At 38.4% G+C, this 17,513-nt stretch overlaps 1 protein-coding gene across 1 annotated transcript in view; it reads right to left on the reverse strand.

Annotated features, from left to right (window-relative positions):
- The window catches only part of NTRK2 (neurotrophic receptor tyrosine kinase 2), a 189,340-nt gene that overhangs the window by 153,008 nt on the left and 18,819 nt on the right, over window positions 1–17,513 (reverse strand). The window contains exons 5-7 of the mRNA XM_009273172.2: window positions 10,509–10,645; window positions 6,723–6,855; window positions 4,869–5,168 (exon numbers count right to left, since the gene is read on the reverse strand). Coding sequence (XP_009271447.1) covers window positions 4,869–5,168; window positions 6,723–6,855; window positions 10,509–10,645 — 570 coding nt within the window. The remainder of the gene's footprint in view (window positions 1–4,868; window positions 5,169–6,722; window positions 6,856–10,508; window positions 10,646–17,513) is intronic.

The following is a 17,513-nucleotide window of genomic DNA, read 5'->3' on the forward strand; positions in this document are numbered from 1 at the left end:
TTAAGAGTTGACAAGTTATTTTCAATAGCAACGATCAGCACCTACACAAATGCAAAGCAACATCAATATACTGCAATATCTGTTTATCAGATTACGTTTACAACCATTTTAGAGCTATCCCAAAGTTTAATATTTTGCTTCATGTGAAACAGGTAATGCACAGGGCACTAGCTCTGGCAAAGGCAGGCATATTTCCCAACCAGGCAAAATTCTGCTTTCCGCTGCTAATGTATATCTGCAATAAGTGCAACAATAACTATTCCTGTTGAAAAATCAATGGTAAAATTCTCTCTGACCTTAAGTGGAAGCAGACTTCAGTGAGCATTAACAATCACTGACTTTTACCTGGTAAAAAATTTTGCTATTAAATCACCGTAAGAGCAAACTGATTTGGCTGCGAGCTGGCAAATTAAGGGCTGGCAAATTAAGGGCTAGAGGTAGCAATGACCTAAGCAGCACCATTTCATTCGCTTTGTAAAAGGATGCTTCCAACAGCCAGCTGCACAGCTGATAGACAGACAGAACTCTTACCAAAAGTGTCAGATGTCTCAGAAGCCAGCCTTTACACAAGCAAATGGATACCCGTCTAGTCTACACTTTTCTAAATTTTAGTAGTTCCAGTTTGCAGCTTTTTCTAATTACTGCACATATGTGAGGCTGAGCACATATGTGAGTATAATGCACAGAACGCCCACTGAAATTAGCATACTATTAGACTATTCACGCTTTGAAAGATACTTGTGCTGTATTTCAACATACCCGTTCATTCTGGTCTAGAATGTATTTATAGCATAGCTTATGTAGTAGGCTCCTAATCATCTCTTCTATATTCTTACTCTTTCTATTTGTTGGTTTGGAAATAAAATTAACAGATAGTTAAAATCTCTAAAGATGAATCAAACTTCAAAAAGCGTAATTCTGTTTATAGTACTATACAGTAAATCCATAGCACTGGGATAAAGCCACCGTGAAGTATGACCAGGACACTGTTGTTTCTGCTTATGTCAGCAGCGTGAGAATCTGTGCTGAAAATACTAAACAGAGTTGCAACCTATTTGCAGAATGGCAGCAGATAGTTAGGTTTATTTTTAAATGCATTTGAAGATATTCTAGTATCCAGAGATATAGGTTAATAGACCCCATGAGAACTGTCATGTCCATCTGCAGAAATAAATAACAAGTGAAGAAAGCTTGTACTATCTGTCCTCAAGCAACTTCTGACCAGGGTTTTCTGTCCATAAAAGTTCATGGATTCGGTTTTTGCCGCATAAAATATCCATCTGCTGAAAGACAGTATTTTATTTACCTTCTGTAATATGAAGGGAAAAACAACAACAAAATTCCCAGGCCTTTATTCCCGAGTTAAATGGCAACATTTTTGTTACTGTTTACTGGAATTAGGATAAAGTAATCAGATTAGTTTAACCCCTAACTCCTGACAGGGATATAAACTAGGAAGTAATCAACTCCATTCAAATACCTTTTATATAACTAAACACTTCAAATAAAGTTGCAAAAATCAAGATGCTGAACAAACCCCAAATTTCTGTTTAGTATTCCATACCTAAAAACATATCATCTCCTCGATCATCAAAACATCAGTTGAAGCTATTTTAACATTAAACTGCACCACAGTAATTTTGCACATTTACACACAATTATTTTTAAAGCAAACACAGAAGACCATTGTTGTTTTGGTCCCTGTTGCAACAGGTTGTTGTGTAAATAAACTATTAAGAGACTTATCCTATTCACTCATCTTTATAAACTACATCAACTGCGCTTGGTTTGCTTGCTTCTTTCTTTATAAAGTTGACATTTTCAGAGTAAAGCAGCAGCAAAAGACTCAATCCAAAAACATACTTCTGCAAAACAGCCCCATGTTGTTATGCTGCAAAAGCAAGATGCTACTTCTAAGGCATATTCAACATACTCTTTTACTTTGACAAGATATTATGTGACTTGGATTCCTTCAGCTGAATTTTGGAGTAGAGAGCTGGTAGATGAATAAGCTTAATTAAAAATACTTATTATTGGTAAAAATCCCTCCCACATTCATTAGCTGTTTTGGATGAACTATGAGAACAGCCTCCAGAATAAAACATGAACATTTCTTGCTTACTGTTTGCTGCAGCGTAGTCTCAAATAATCAAGTCATCCTCAGCAAGAACAGTTTCACAGGAATCCAAGAACTTTAGCAGATTAAAGCTAGTTTAAAATGTAGCTAATAGAATATGAAATTTATTCTTCCAGGCCTTCGTATTTAAAACAAAGTCTTAATTTACAACATTAACTATGTTATCATTAACTCAATCCAAATCCCACTACAGAGGATCCCAATCCTTCTCCTTTATGCCTGCATCCTCAGACCAGTGAAAAACGTTCTGCAGGTAGCATGCTGGAAGTTGAGAGCATCTTAGCACAAATCACGTCTTCATCATGTTTGACGCAACTCTGAAAGTGGAATATTACACTGTTGATGATAGAACATGCTTCAGACTTAGTTGTATTTAATTTAGACAGACATATGGATTATAGGTGGGGGGTATGTGTGTTAAATTTTCTTTCATTTTTACCTTCAGAGCATTTGCCTGTAAGTGATGCAATAACTGAAGAATCAGTTTAAAGCTCAGTGAGTATACCCCACCCCATGAAACATCAGGGCTGGTATTTAATTCAGTCATGAAGGCACGGAAATGAACATAATACCAGGGCGTGGGCCTTAATCTTTATGCTTCATTGTACAATATGTGGGCCAAAAGAAGAAACTACACAGTAACGACAGCACTGAAAAAGCCTTTTAAGGGTTTGAAAAAGCCTGACAGTGCTTTAAATAGTAATAGTTTAAAACAAAAATTGTAATACAATGCACAGAGGATTATAATTTTTTAACATTTGCTTTTATGCCAGCGTCAGTGGAGGAGACAACAACGTTGTGACGTTTTCTAAAGCTCAACGCCATGATTCTAATTGGAAAAAGCCCCACTAATAAAAACAATATTGAGGAGGTTAAGTAGATAAGCAATTTCCTCTGTTGTTAATTTTTAAGACTGGTTTGGTGCCATCCACTATGCATGAACTGATTTCTAATGCAATTACATCCTGTCTATACATAGTCCAGTTTCCTCTATACTCTTTTTGTGAAGCTTAATCCACCATAGAGCTTGGGAAATGCTTAAAGAACACAGCACAGGTTATCTTGGGAGACTTATATTCCTTATAAGTATAAAGAGGATGGAACAAATAAATAATGCTCTCTTTCTAATTTGGAGGATACCTACAGTTCTATTTACTGATTTAAAAGGCCACAACTGGGAAATTTTCAGTGCACAGGGGAGAAGCATAAAGGCAAAACAGGATAGTAAAAGGGATTTGGATCAAAGACAAAAAATGAGAAATTCACCTAAATGTATTAGAGAAACTGTTATTCTGTTAAGAAAGTGAAGCCAGGTTCATATTAAATAATCAGGGTGTAAGAGAGCCTCTATCGTACACAGAACTTCTATGAGGTGAACTGTTTTACTGAACTGTTATAATGCAGTATTGCAGGATGCCAGTAGCTGAAACCATGGCATGTTTCTGTAATGCGTCTATTTAAGGAAGAACTCCAGAGAAAAAAGGGGAGAGGAGCACTAAGGACAGCAGGAGTAAATAAAGCCTGGTTGTATCAGCTCTTCACCTTCTCCTTCTAAGGCTGGGAAAGCAGGAGACCTGCCGTCTCTCTCCCTATAGCAGACTGAGCTGATAGGGAAAAACGTTAAATACAGACCATATTTTTACTGCCTGTAGCCTGCAATGTAGGAGAGAGAATTTAAATATTCACCTTTTTTTTCTGCCAGATAACATTAGCACTGCACATTGCTGTTTCAGAAAAGACGGTGGCTATTTATGTCCCATGGCTAAAAAGCCAAAGGTACACACATGCTCATATTTTCAGATATGACTGTGCAATTATTTGCACAAAACCATGCCTTTATTTCCACTCCAGCTGTGCAAGGTCCACTCAAGAGTTTTTTCCACATACAGCAATATGCTTACATGTATGCCTTCTTACTCTTACAGTCACTTCACATATGGTTTTGAAGATGTGGGAAACGATCAAACCACGGTGAACATCAATCATTTACAGTAGTCCCTGCAGTTCAATGAGTTAGTTCACCTTGACCCTGCTCACATAACATTTCGAAGGGCTGAGGCAGAGCCTTTAGCAACTGAAGATGCTTATATTTAACAGCAACCATCCTGAGCACAGATATTCCTAGGCATGTAGGTGCCCAACCTCCACCAAAATGAATGGGAATTGGACATCAAAATGCCTGTGAGGACCCGAGACTTTGTCCATCCTGCCTCTGGGATACTTGTTTTCTCTCCAGCTCCCTCTGGTGTCCTAAACAACACATTATCATCAACTCACTGGACTGCACTATTGATTTTGCAACAAAGCACTAGATGCTACATAGGCATCCCCCGTGTCCTTGGATACACTGTCTAGTTGCATTCACATGCAGTGCAGAAACCTTAGAGAGTGGCTGAACTGGCACTCAGTGCTTTCCAGGATCAGAATTGAGGCTTGAGAAAACACTTCAGAAACAGCACCATTTTACTAGCCTTAGCTGGCACTGAGGATGGTTACTGAAAGGGAAGATTTACAGAGCACTAGCACGGCCTCTCTTGAGAAACTATAAACAAGAAGAAAATGCTCAATAAAAACATTATTTTACAACTAATCTTGAAGACGTTCATTCAGAGAGGGAAAAAAAAAATCATATAAAAAGCTTCCTCCAAAAGAGTTAAACTGGCCAGGAGCACTGTCTCCACAGTCTCATCAATTTGCAATTGCTAACATAAAAAAAAAAAATTATACTCACCATCTCCAGGCACTGACATGAAATGAGCATCAACCCGTTTTTCATCCTCTCCGTACTCATTCTTTGCCAGTAAGGTATAAGCACCATTATTCAGGTGGGTAGGATTGTCCAGCTGAAGGCAGCCATGGTATTCACTTTGATTGATAACATGTATTTTAGTACAGATGTATTCAGACTCATTCAGTATAGCCCCTTCATAGAACCACTGCAATGTGGGCTTAGGGTTCCCTTTCACAGTGAATGGAATACACCAGTGGTGGTCCGGGGTTGGAGATTCAATAAACGTGATATTTGGTGCAACTATATTGGAAAAAAGAGTGAAGAACATCAGAATATTCTGAACATGTCCTTCCTCCCTTCCCTCCCTCCCCCCAAAGTTATCAGGGAAGTATTTTTCATTCATCAGTACAAAAGTATGTTATTAGTAGGAATGATACCTATTTGGAGGATACTCACACAGGAACCCACCTGCTCTGCCTAGGGTACAATGCTCACAACTGAAATGAAGCCGTTCTTTAGAAAGAAACAAAACAAACTAGTTTCAGACAAAGACTGAACACCTGTTAAAGCACTTAAACCACGTAAGGTGTGGGAAGTTCAGTTACTGGATCACTGAGAAGGGGGAGAGAGACAGTTTAGCTTTACTCTGCTGAAAAAATGGTGCAGAGGAGTGCTGAAGGAACACAACAGTATTGAAAATATTTTAAAGTTGGCCAAAAGCAAGTAGTACTGGAAACATATTCAGCTAGGGATCCAAACTTTCAGATTATTTTCTTCACAGAATCAAAGCCAGAACAGATGACTTAATTCCCTGGATTCTTCTGTCAGGGAAAGACTATTTTCTACTATACATTTTCACATTCTTTGTTCAAACCTGCTAAATGCCTCAAGTTTACAGATTTGTTCTGTTTCCCTCAGGAGATTATTCCAACACTTTCCCCATTATTTCACTATTGGGAAATTTTCCTTGATATTTATTATTAACTGCATCCAATTTCATCTAGTTACACTCCCTTTTACCACGCATAGCAGTGCCAAGCTCAGAATCTCATTTACACTGTTCAAACATTTCTAGTTTACGTCCCTTCCCACAGCTATTACATATCCAATTTCAACCTACAAACCTACATCTACAGTGATTTTTCTAGTTTACTCTGTCATGAGCACATGCTGAACAAAGTTTGCCATCTACAAAGCGTTCCATTCCCATCTTCAATTAAACAGAGGGTTGCAACTTGTGAAAACATGCTGTCTAGTTCACATAAAATGAATTCAAGCTGGAGCTTAGATCTAAGAAGCCAGTGCCTCTGCACTACGTGTCCCTTCCCCCTTCCTTGGCCTGGACAAATAACTATATTATTCAAAGCTATGACAAATAAATTTACATCTGGCAGTACGAATGTTGCAAGTGTGTTATTTTTTGAACAAAGCAGTTGTTGCTTTAGATAATAGGAACTTAAACATTTGTAGTCTCTTATAATTAATTCTATGAGCCTTTTGATGCCTTCACACTTCTTAATTCCTAAGACAGTGTGTATGTACATGCACATCATTACAAACCTTCCCACACTGACAGTGCCACTGAGTATTTTGGGTTTCAGACCTCTACTTACATATCACTCTAACTGGAAGATAAAGCATTTAGAAATACATTTTTTGTAGAACGCAGGGCTGAAAAAGATAAACACAACAACTGCTGGTTGGGCTACTCCCAGCATTAACTGCAGTAGATAGTTCACATGCCTTAAAAGTTTTTGTTTCAACAACCTGCATGCCCAAAAAATATTTATACCCAAAACAGTTGCTGCCAATGCAGTTCGGCCTCGGGAACTGTATAGAGGCCTGTGTACGTACAGAATACCGTGAGCTCAGCAGAGGCTTGGTCCTCTCCCACAATGTTCTCTGCTACGCAGGAGATCCACAGTCCACTGTCCATGGATGAAACATTCTTTATGGTTAGCGAGGCAGGGTTCTTACTTGTGTCACTCTACAAGTGATCAGAAAAACATCTATGTGTCAACCGCGGCATAAAGAACAAAGAAGAGGGAGGGAATCACTGGCCACAGCTGAATGGCATTTTTCATTCTCCCTTCCTTTTAGCTGTATCAGTCCACAATTAATCAAAGCCTTACTTTAGTGTCTTATCCAAACAGACACAAAACACCTACAGAACCAATTGTAACCATCAGTGGCAGTGGATTCAAAGCTCCAAAAGTCCTGCTACAAACACTGCACTCAACCATTTTGCAGTCCTGTCACTTTCAGTTTCTGCCTTTTTTTTTAAACACTTCTTCCCCTCTACACAAATGTTTTTTTCTCTACCCATACCCTTGCTCATCCCTCTCTTCCACTTCATGACTCATTTCTGTGGTCTATCTCTGCTCCCCTTGAACTTTTTCTTCCCGCCTATATTCTGTTCAATACTTGCTTTACTCTTCCTTTTGTCTCTTTCCTTTACACTTACGAAATCTCTTCCCCTGCTGCCTTCTGGGCTCTACTCCACCTTGACAACAATGTGTCTTCTCCCTCCTACTCAGCCAAATTTCTCTTGAAAGCATCTTCTTTACTGAAAGAGTGGTTAAACATTGGAACAGGCTGCCCAGGGAAGTGGTTGAGTCCCCATCCCTGGAAGTATTTAAAAGATGTGTAGATGCGGCACTTAGGGACATGGTTTAGTGGGCATGGTGGTGTTGGGTTGACGGTTGGACTCGATGATCTTAGAGGTCTTTTCCAACCTTAATGAGTCTATGATTCTATGATTCTTCTCATGAACCCTTCCACAAGAAATTACATACCTTCTACTACCTAAGCTACTGCCCAAGTACTGTTTTATGTGTTTAAGCACAGGCTAATTAAGGTAAGAATTATGATTCTTAGAAATCTTGATTCTTATGATTCTGAGAAAGCTCAGTGCCCATTTACAGCCTTAAATGCCATATTGAATATGCAGCTATGCAACACTGAATAAAGAAATACGGCTGAGTTACAAAAAAAAGAAAAAAGCTAGCAAAGCTAGTTGTTAAAGACTCTCATTTTTTTAAATCAGGTCCTTCATAACATCTCCAAATAATTACTATTTCCATACTTAACTTTTTTATAAAATGCGAGACTATTTTCTTAAAAAGGAAAGGAACCAAAACACATTCAGAAAATAAACAATAATTAGGATCATTATTAAAAACTACTTTTGAGGTACTTTTCTTAGTGTACACATACACTTCAGTGCTGCACAGAACAAAAACAAATAACACGCTGCATCTGTAAAACCACAGTGACTTTCAGTGGCAGCCAATGGGGACATGCGGGAACACTCCTGCATACAGTCCTGTGGGACCAGAATTTTGAACCTCGAGATGACACCTGAACTCCACTTAAGTTAAATGTCCCTTTGATTTCAGTGTGACACTGGGGGAGGTGAGTGGAAAAGCAACCATGCCATTACACACTTCTCTATGTGCAACTCACAGAGGTGAGCAGTGCTCAAAGCTGGACTGAAAGCAGAGGGGCACAATCGCAGGCTCAGGGCTGAAACCTAGAGCAAGAAAAATCTAACCAACGTCAATCGGATTATACATCAGCACAGAAACTGAGAGCATACAGTTAGGTTTGCGGGACTAGAGTTTAGTTTTAACTTTTGTTAACGTCTCTCTGTAAAACAGGAAAGAGAGAGAAAACAGGCAAAAGCAGCATAGGAGGTGAAGAAAAGGGAGGCAGAAACTGAGATAGGGAAGTGAGAGAAAGGAAACCAAAAACAACACTCACAGAAAAGGGAAGGATAGTTGTGAATGGCAAATGAGGTTTAAAAGGCGCTCATTCTTCTGCTACTGAAAAGACTACTGTGCTCCATGGCTAAGGTTGTAGCTAGCCTGTATTATAAGACCCTCTGAAATCTCAAGATGAAGTTATGCCAGGACAGAATATTTCTGGAAATCTTGAAGCAAACTGACCACGGCATTTCAAAGATAGGAGGGTTAAAAAATGAGGTGATCTCACTTTCTGAACAGCATCCCACATTTGTTTTGGCTTGTAACTCAGAAAAAGAAAAAAAGGAAAAGGAAAAGAAAAAGGAAAAGAAAAAGAGAAAAAGAGAAAAAGAGAAAAAGAGAAAAAGAGAAAAAGAGAAAAAGAGAAAAAGAGAAAAAAGAAAAAGAGAAAAAGAGAAAAAGAGAAAAAGAGAAAAAGAGAAAAAGAGAAAAAGAGAGGAAGAGAAAAAGAGAAAAAGAGAAAAAGAGAAAAAGAGAAAAAGAGAAAAAGAGAAAAAGAGAAAGAGAGAAAAAGAGAGAGAAAAAGCACAACTTGGCATAGGTTCCCCAAACTGTTTTAATTTCTTGTTCTTGATGACGACTGATACCTTTGGGTAGTTTTACAGATTAGAGAAAATTTTAAAAATAATACTAGAGCTCTACAGAGCTCTTACTTATGAGAGCTGAAAGACAGGCAAGTCAAATTCTATACAGGCCCGATATAATGACCTCAAGGAAGAAAGTACAAAGATTACAAGACTCCAGAGGTCCTATCTCTTCTGCACTACAGGAACAGTTTTGGAACTACACATCCCACACTTTGTACAGACCAGGAAGCTTTAGGCAGTCTGCACCATCATGAATATAGGAAAGCCAATGCCATAAAATTGTAAATAACAAAGGGCCTTGCCCACTGTGTAAATAATTGCAATTTAAGAGGTCAGCAGCTGCACGTTGAAGATCTGCTTATATGCCTCTCCTTATTAACACTTCCATCAGAAAGAACTTAATCATTCTATCTCCAGTGTGCACACAGCCTAAAGTAGGGACACAGAACAGAAAGATCTCAGAAAACAAAATTCCCCCTGCCTAGATGATTTTATGGAGGAAACATCTTCATACTTCATTAAAAAAACTTGCCATTCTTTTTAGTAAAACCTTCACTTCATTTTCCAAGGCTTCCTGTTGTTGCTTTGTTTGTTGAAGGAAAATTAAACAAGGCACAAAATATTTACTGTTGCTTTGTTTGTTGAAGGAAAATATTTATCAAATTCCAACACACCAAACTTTTGGCATGAAAATATAATAAAATTAGAGACACAAAGCTTTTTTCATGATTAGGGTCAATTAGATTTAGTCTCTGTATGCAGATATCAGTGATAATAAGAAAGCCCTTGTGTTTCAGTACTGTGATCCACATTACTCTCAAAAATTTACAGTACTGTAATTTACAAGTGAACATCCAAACAAATTCCAACACACCAAACTTTTGGCATGAAAATATAATAAAATTAGAGACACAAAGCTTTTTTCATGATTAGGGTCAATTAGATTTAGTCTCTGTATGCAGATATCAGTGATAATAAGAAAGCCCTTGTGTTTCAGTACTGTGATCCACATTACTCTCAAAAATTTACAGTACTGTAATTTACAAGTGAACATCCAAAAACCAGAGTACAAAACAGGGTCTCGAGGAACGAATGTCTGTCGTTCTCCAAAGTACTGTGGCAGTCACCCTGGATTGAAAGTAACTGAGAAATAAATGTAATCCCAACACTAATTTTTTATTTCATCTTTTTAATAAAAAGTTAACTAAAGCTGGACATGAACCTTCATTCCATCTTTCAGCAGGTATCTCCCCTCTCTGAATTGTCACGTATTTGAATATGAAACTTACCTCATGATTTGAAACAAGATTAGTGAGCACCCAGGACACATTAGGGGGTGGCCCGCCAGTAGTATCACAGTACAATGTGATGCTCTTTCCTTCTACCACGGTGATGTTGTAATTGCTTAAGTTTGCTGAGGGCAAGTCTGCGATAGAAACAACAACAAAAAAACCCACATGTATTTGTATTTGACAGAAATAGATACCACTCAATTATAAGCAAGCTGTATAAATGCAAGCAAAAACACCGCTAAATCAGATATTCACTGTGGTCAGTTACTATTCAGTCAGGGAGTACAAACAGCATCTTTGGAAACATATAATCTTTAAGCCACTACATAACATTTTTCTGTGCCTCCTCCGCTTCACAACCTAAGAAAACATTACTGCATGTGGAAATACATTAAGCTAATTATATAGGGAAATGTTTCAGGTGGGCAAACAGAAGTTATCCTAACTTCAGTTTTTAACTTTAAAATAAAAAAAAACCCCTTCCCTTATTCTTTAAAACAGGAAATTTAATCTGCTTCTTTGTAACAGCTGCAAAGCAACCTCTATTTTCCACGAACTGACATTGTGGTATTCCCACTGTTCTCCACAACACTAACAGGAAAATCCCATTAGCTCCCAGTATCACACAAGAAATTGCAGCCTTCCCTCTCATACAGGGACACAGCTCACAGAGAGCAAGGCAAAACCTAGATCTTAAGTACAAAGTGAGGGAAACAGAGCACTGAACAGATCAAACCAGAGGAGAGAAAGGACAATAGCAGACTGAGCTATTGTCCTCAAGAAAGCAGAAAAGCAGTGAGATGGTACCACTCACCAGGAAACAAGCACAGATTTTGCAAGAATCAGGACTCCCCCTCCATCTCACAGAGCTACAAATCACTCTGTATTTCATTCTTCAGCACTCAAAGCAATGGGAGCTTCCCAAAGAGTAAATATTTGCTGAATGCTTACAAAACCAGAAGGAATTATAGACTGACCCTCTTCAAAAATAATGCCAGCAATATCAATAGACTTCAGGCACAGAGGACCTCACATTTCATATTTATTTACATAGCATATGATTATGCAACATGCTAGAAATATTGTATCTTTCTTAAAAGATACTGTGCCATCATTTGGAGCTGCTACACTCTGTAAAAAGCCTTGGCCTCCTTTATGAGGCATTTCTCATCAACTGTTCCAGGCAAATTTTACTTGCAATTTATCATCTCAAATAATGAAGCTTATCTGCTGTGCTGGATATGTATGCATGATCTTTCAGTGACTTTTCTTTTTCTGAAACAACAGTTTTGGGTTTTTTTGTGTCATTTTTTAGTTAAGGTTACAGTAGTTTCATCGTGGACTTGCGGGTACAGAAGTTTAGCAGAGACTTTTTTGCTTCTGTAAAAAGTCCCATACAAACAATTAACCATCAAATCAGTGTGAACACATTAATAAGTTTGCTAGAACTTCAATAGAAGCTATATGTATTGGAAATCTCCCTTTAAGCTTAATTAGTTCAATAAAATTAAATGAGAGGAAGTAATACCAAAGAGAAGACAAATAATTTTCCAGGCAATGCTTTCTTGCCTAATAAGATTTGAAGATCAACACGACTATACAATAACTGCTTAGGCAATTCTCCCAGTGCTTTAAGTAGTGCTGTAATACGATTCCCGTTACAGGCATCATGGATTTCTTCTATTATGTTCACTTTATAAATCATATGTTGAAGTTTATTGAGACAGAGCTGGACAGTTTGTACGCGTTGATGCAGTAATCTGTTAGCGAAGGTAGCCATCTGCTCTCGCCTGCTGTGAATTCAAATCTCAGCAGTGTCTGTCAACTAGCTGGGCAGGAAATAAAACTAATCTTAGGGAACATTTGGATATTAATTATGCTGGTTAGGGAACAAGGAGAGAAGTAATGAGATCATTTGCTTTATAAAGTTATACTTCCACACCACCTCTGAAAATGATTCCAACTACTCTTGCCAGACCTGAACGTGCAAAGAGACTAAAGCTCTCCACTTCTTCCTGGCCCTAGCACTTGGGACAAGGTCTACATGACAGATTAGCATTTCACTGTGCAAGCCTGCACAGCTCCTACTAACACATTATTTCACATGAAACCTCTCATGTAAGCAAAAATAAAAACAACTTTGGTCCCTTAGAGCCCTCCTTTAATAGCTGTTAAGTTCTGAGACAACTTCTTCCTGCAGTGTTTGTTTACAGAATAGGCAATTGAAGTTTAACTCTGGTACTGGTTCTGGTTCCCACCCAGAATTAGATCTAGTTCTGTTTATTTGCAAAAGTCTGCACATGTCATGTTGGTGTTATATCACTGAGGGAAACAGCTACATCATGCTCGTATCCTGCCAGAACATTATAAAATAATAGTGCTTATTATTCTATAGATTCCTAAAGTTACACTAAAAACCAGTTGCAAGACCCAGCATAAAACATTGCAGCAAAAAAGTATAACTAGAGTAGAATAGAATAGCATAGAACAGAATAGAATAGAATAGAATAGAATAGAAGAATAGAACAGAGTAACAGAATAATCACATTATTGTGTGTGATTTTTTCTACTTCCTTTCCCAGTCATAAGAGGTGGGTGGGAAACACATACAAGAATTGCCTTGGGATTCATTTTTTCTGGTTGGATTTCTTGAGTTAGTGAACTTTAACCGCAAGGTCATTTTGGCTTTTATTTCCAGTGGCACCCACCCTGCTCCACAGCAGACTACACACTAGTTGAGAAGTGGCTCTGTTTGGAAAAAGCAGACAGTAGCGTAAGACCTTGTCTCTAGAAAATGTGACACACTGGACTTACCAATAAAGCAACGTGACTAAGCAGCAAAACCTGCACTAAAAAATAACTGTATTTAAAAAATCACAATGCACCCTAACAGACACATATGCTCAGTATGTATGCTCAGCATAGTGTGAGACCATTTATATGAGTCGGTAGCATTTTGACACCTACACAATTAGGAAGATATCCAACCATGCTGCATTTACTCCTGACTTAATTTGTTAAATGCAGTGCTTTAGATGACTATCACTTCTGTTGATACGGATGTACATTTTAAAGGACTTTGTACGCAGTAATTGATACAAGCAATCAGAGAACAGGTTCAAATACTTTTGTATACTGCTAGCATAGTAAGTTTAGACTGTAGCATAAGAGCCAATGCAAGGTAGACATGACATCATCTTTCCACAAGTCTCATCTTGCTATCTGTCAGACAGAGATTACCCTGTGCCCCACAGCTCGAAACACAGTATCTCTTTCAAACTTTGACAGCATTAATTATTATAATTCTGGATATCAGTAATAACCCTGCTAGTATCCAATTTCTTTCTTAAGTTTGTTATACTCTTGGCCTTAATAGCCTTCTGCAGCAATGAGTTTCACAGGTGTACTGTCCAGTCTGTATACAAGAGCCATTTCGTTTTACCAGTTCTGAAATTTGTCTGTTCATTCAAATTCATTGAGTGCTCTCCTGTTCTGACCGGACAGAGAAAAGAGAGTTTCTGAATGATCTTCTTAAGACCACTCCGTTTCATTTCGTTTTCTCAAGTCCCCTTTCTTCTCAATAATCTATCCAAAGCTTTTCAATCTCTACAAAAATGGGAGGACAGAACCTGCTACTGAGAATTTTAAACTGTAACATAGAGATTTACGCAGTTCAATAGATGAAAACGTACACTAAAATCCACGTGTTTCATTATGTATGGGTGTATAACAGCTATGTTTTTTCACCACATACAGAGTATCTGTTCTCATATTCAAATTGATAACACTTTACTCCCAGGAATAGGCAGCTCTGGATTAGAATAAGCAGTCACTTCCCTCACCCCAGCACAACTGCACACCACAGAGACAAGCAGGAGGAACTCATATGTCAGCTGAGTCTCTCCAAATACCATCTCATGCTTTAGAAGGAACAAACCCTCCTTTAAGTGTAGGGGGGGCTATTTACCTTCACAGACCATCATTAGTGCAAACCGATGGCCCAAGGCCATCACACAGTGGAACTGTTAAGCATCACTAGAGAATGACTCATATCTTCACTGTGCACAGCTGGGACTTCAGCAATCACAAAACCAAATACTTTGGATGAAATTTTCAAAGGTTACTACAGCATTTGGCTACACAACTGTCAATGGAAATCAATAAAAAGAATGTGCCTAAATTCCTTGAGGGCTTTCAAAGTCTTCAGGCTGCTACTTACTACTTTCTACAGAAAACTTACACTGACCTTGGTAGAGCCAGACTGTCAATATATGTCAAAGGAAGGATATGACCTAATTAAGAAATAACTGAGTATTAATACAGACTCTGTAGTCTGTAACTCAACTCTCAGCATCAAGCTAAGGCTCTAGCCAGTACACTACAGCAACTTTTAGAAGAAGAAGGTCTTATGCAAGGAGAAAAAAATCCACCACTACACCCAAGATGTTGTTTCACTGGTTAACTATCTTCACAGTTACAAAAAATTAGTCACAAAAATGATCAGGGGGATGGAACACCTCTCCTGTGAAGAAAGGCTGAGAGAGTTGGGGTTGTTCAGCCTAGAGAAGAGAAGGCTTCAGGGAGACCTTATCGTAGCCTATCAGTGCTTAAAGGGGGCTTATAAAAAAGATGGTGGCAGACTTTTTAGCAGGGCCTGTTGCAACTGAACAAGGGGGAATGGCTTTAGACTAAAGGGGGTAGATTTAGACTAGATATAAGGAAGAAATTTTTTATGCTGAGGATGGTGAAGCACTGATATAAGGAAGGAATTTTTTACACTGAGGGTGGTGAAACACTGGCACAGGTTGCCCAGAGAGGTGGTGGATGCCCCATCCCTGGAAACATTCCAGGTCAGGTTGGACGGGGCTCTGAGCAACCTGATCTAGTTGAAGATGTCCCTGCCCATGGCAGGGGGGTTGGACTAGATGACCTTTAAAGGTCCCTTCCAACCCAAACTATTCTATGATTCTATGATTCCAGATTGATTTTTTCAGCTTCAACTTTCATCTGTTCAGTTCTGGGATTTGTTCAGCTGCTCAAAAACCTTCACCAAAAAATTCTCTCAATATGGTCAATTAGCCTCACTAATACCTAAGAAATGACATGATGAAGAAATGAGCACCTGAGAGAATACCATAAATCCAATATTGCATTCATTTATGCCATCCTTGCACACCAAGCCCCTGATTTTCATCAGACTGTCGACAAACTCCCAGGAATCTAGCCATGATGCAGTGTCACTAAATGGTTTTCAATGCGGCCCACGACATCTCTTTTTTACTTGGCACAGTTTTGCAGGTCAACCTGTTCTGTGATAAGAACAAGCAGTTACCAAGAAAAAATTGACAATTTTTTTCTCAAAACACGTCAACTGCATCTGAATTTTAATGAGGTCATTTTAATCCTTACCTGAAATCCTTAATCATCTTTTTAATAAATATATCAGACCCAGAATGATTAAATTGATGCTGAGCCAGCAACCATCTATCAGACTGAACCATGTAAAGGCAGACTACCAGAACCACTGATTTATAAAATATTCCCTGTAATTCTTAAGATACAGTGGCCCAAATCCAGACTGCTTGCCTTACGTAAGATTTGAATACAGCCCAAGGTTCTTGGCTCCCCTCATTTTGCTTTTTCTCTCTAGGGAGAAAACATACAACTAATTACAGCACTACAGTACAGCCTGGTAACACCCATTACTTGTACTGTCTGGAACCTCCAAACAGGATGGTTGACAATGCAATTTGCTAAGAACTGTGCACATGGATCTGCAAATTTCAGAGGTCTTACTGGCTCTGAACAGGTTGTATCAATGTAAGATGTAAGAAAAACAGACTTTTCTTATATAATTCTATTAAAATTCTGCCTTGTTTGAAAATACAGGAATGTTTACAAATTCCAATCGCCTTTTCCTATGGGCTTTTATGGGTTTGAAAAACAAAGCAAAAAACTTTCTAGTAATTCTAGCTAAAAAGCTAGGAGCTGTTGGATATGTAATACACCTCCTGTGTTTCACTTAGCAACTGTCTGCAGCCAACAAGCTCTGAGCCAAATTTCAGCCATGGGCTAAGTGGGCATGTTTCCACTGAAGTCTGCAGAACGACAGGGCCAAAAATCAGCCTGGCTGCATCTTAAGAGCACTATAAACAGGATACCCCAAAAGTTTACATGCAAAACATGAATTAAAGAAACCTAAATCATTGTTTCCATTTCCTATTGTATCACAACGACAAAATCAAAATGCTCAATACATAGAGGTCATTGCAGAAATCTCAAAGAAGTTATTCCAAGATGACAACCATATTCAATGAAAATAAAAAAATATGTTAGGCAAATAAAATACAGAATTAGCAGAAATAAGGAACATTTTAAAAAATTATCTTCTCTCATATATCTTATTTTTTCTGGAGCCCAAAGATCACTTTCCTCTCCAGCTACAGGGAAGAGAAGCCTGCAACTTCTCATTTCACTGCTCTAACCACCAGGCATTACTTTCTCTTTCTCCACTGTAACTTTGCCATCACGCACAACAAAACTTGAAATTTCCCTTGGATTAAAATTAAAAGTAAAGGCACTAATCTGAAAGCTGTAAGGGGGAAAGAGGAAAAGGAATCCTGGATCATGATCCTTTTCCCCAGCATATTTCCACACTCTGCCCACTGAGTGTTAATGTAAATTAAAGAAACTGTCCCAGATCAAAACCTCTTCAACTCTTTAGGAGAATATAAAGCCATTGAATAGAGCACTGAATAACCACTGAATAGATATGCTCACCATGTGGCAAAACAAATCTTGACGGGTGTTTTCCATAATGACCATGGTATTTTGCACAGGTCTGACAGGGTTAAGCTAGAATAGTCTCAAACACTCTACAGGTTGGTGGTGAGGACATTATCCCCAAAGTTGTAGGTTAGATTCCTGAACTGAACTTGAATCCAGAGAAGGATGACAAAATCTCCTCCTGTAGCCACTACTTTTTTTTTTTTATATTAAAAA

Source organism: Aptenodytes forsteri, unplaced genomic scaffold, assembly GCF_000699145.1.
Source record: "Aptenodytes forsteri isolate BGI_AS27 unplaced genomic scaffold, ASM69914v1 Scaffold154, whole genome shotgun sequence".
Taxonomy (NCBI): domain Eukaryota; kingdom Metazoa; phylum Chordata; class Aves; order Sphenisciformes; family Spheniscidae; genus Aptenodytes; species Aptenodytes forsteri.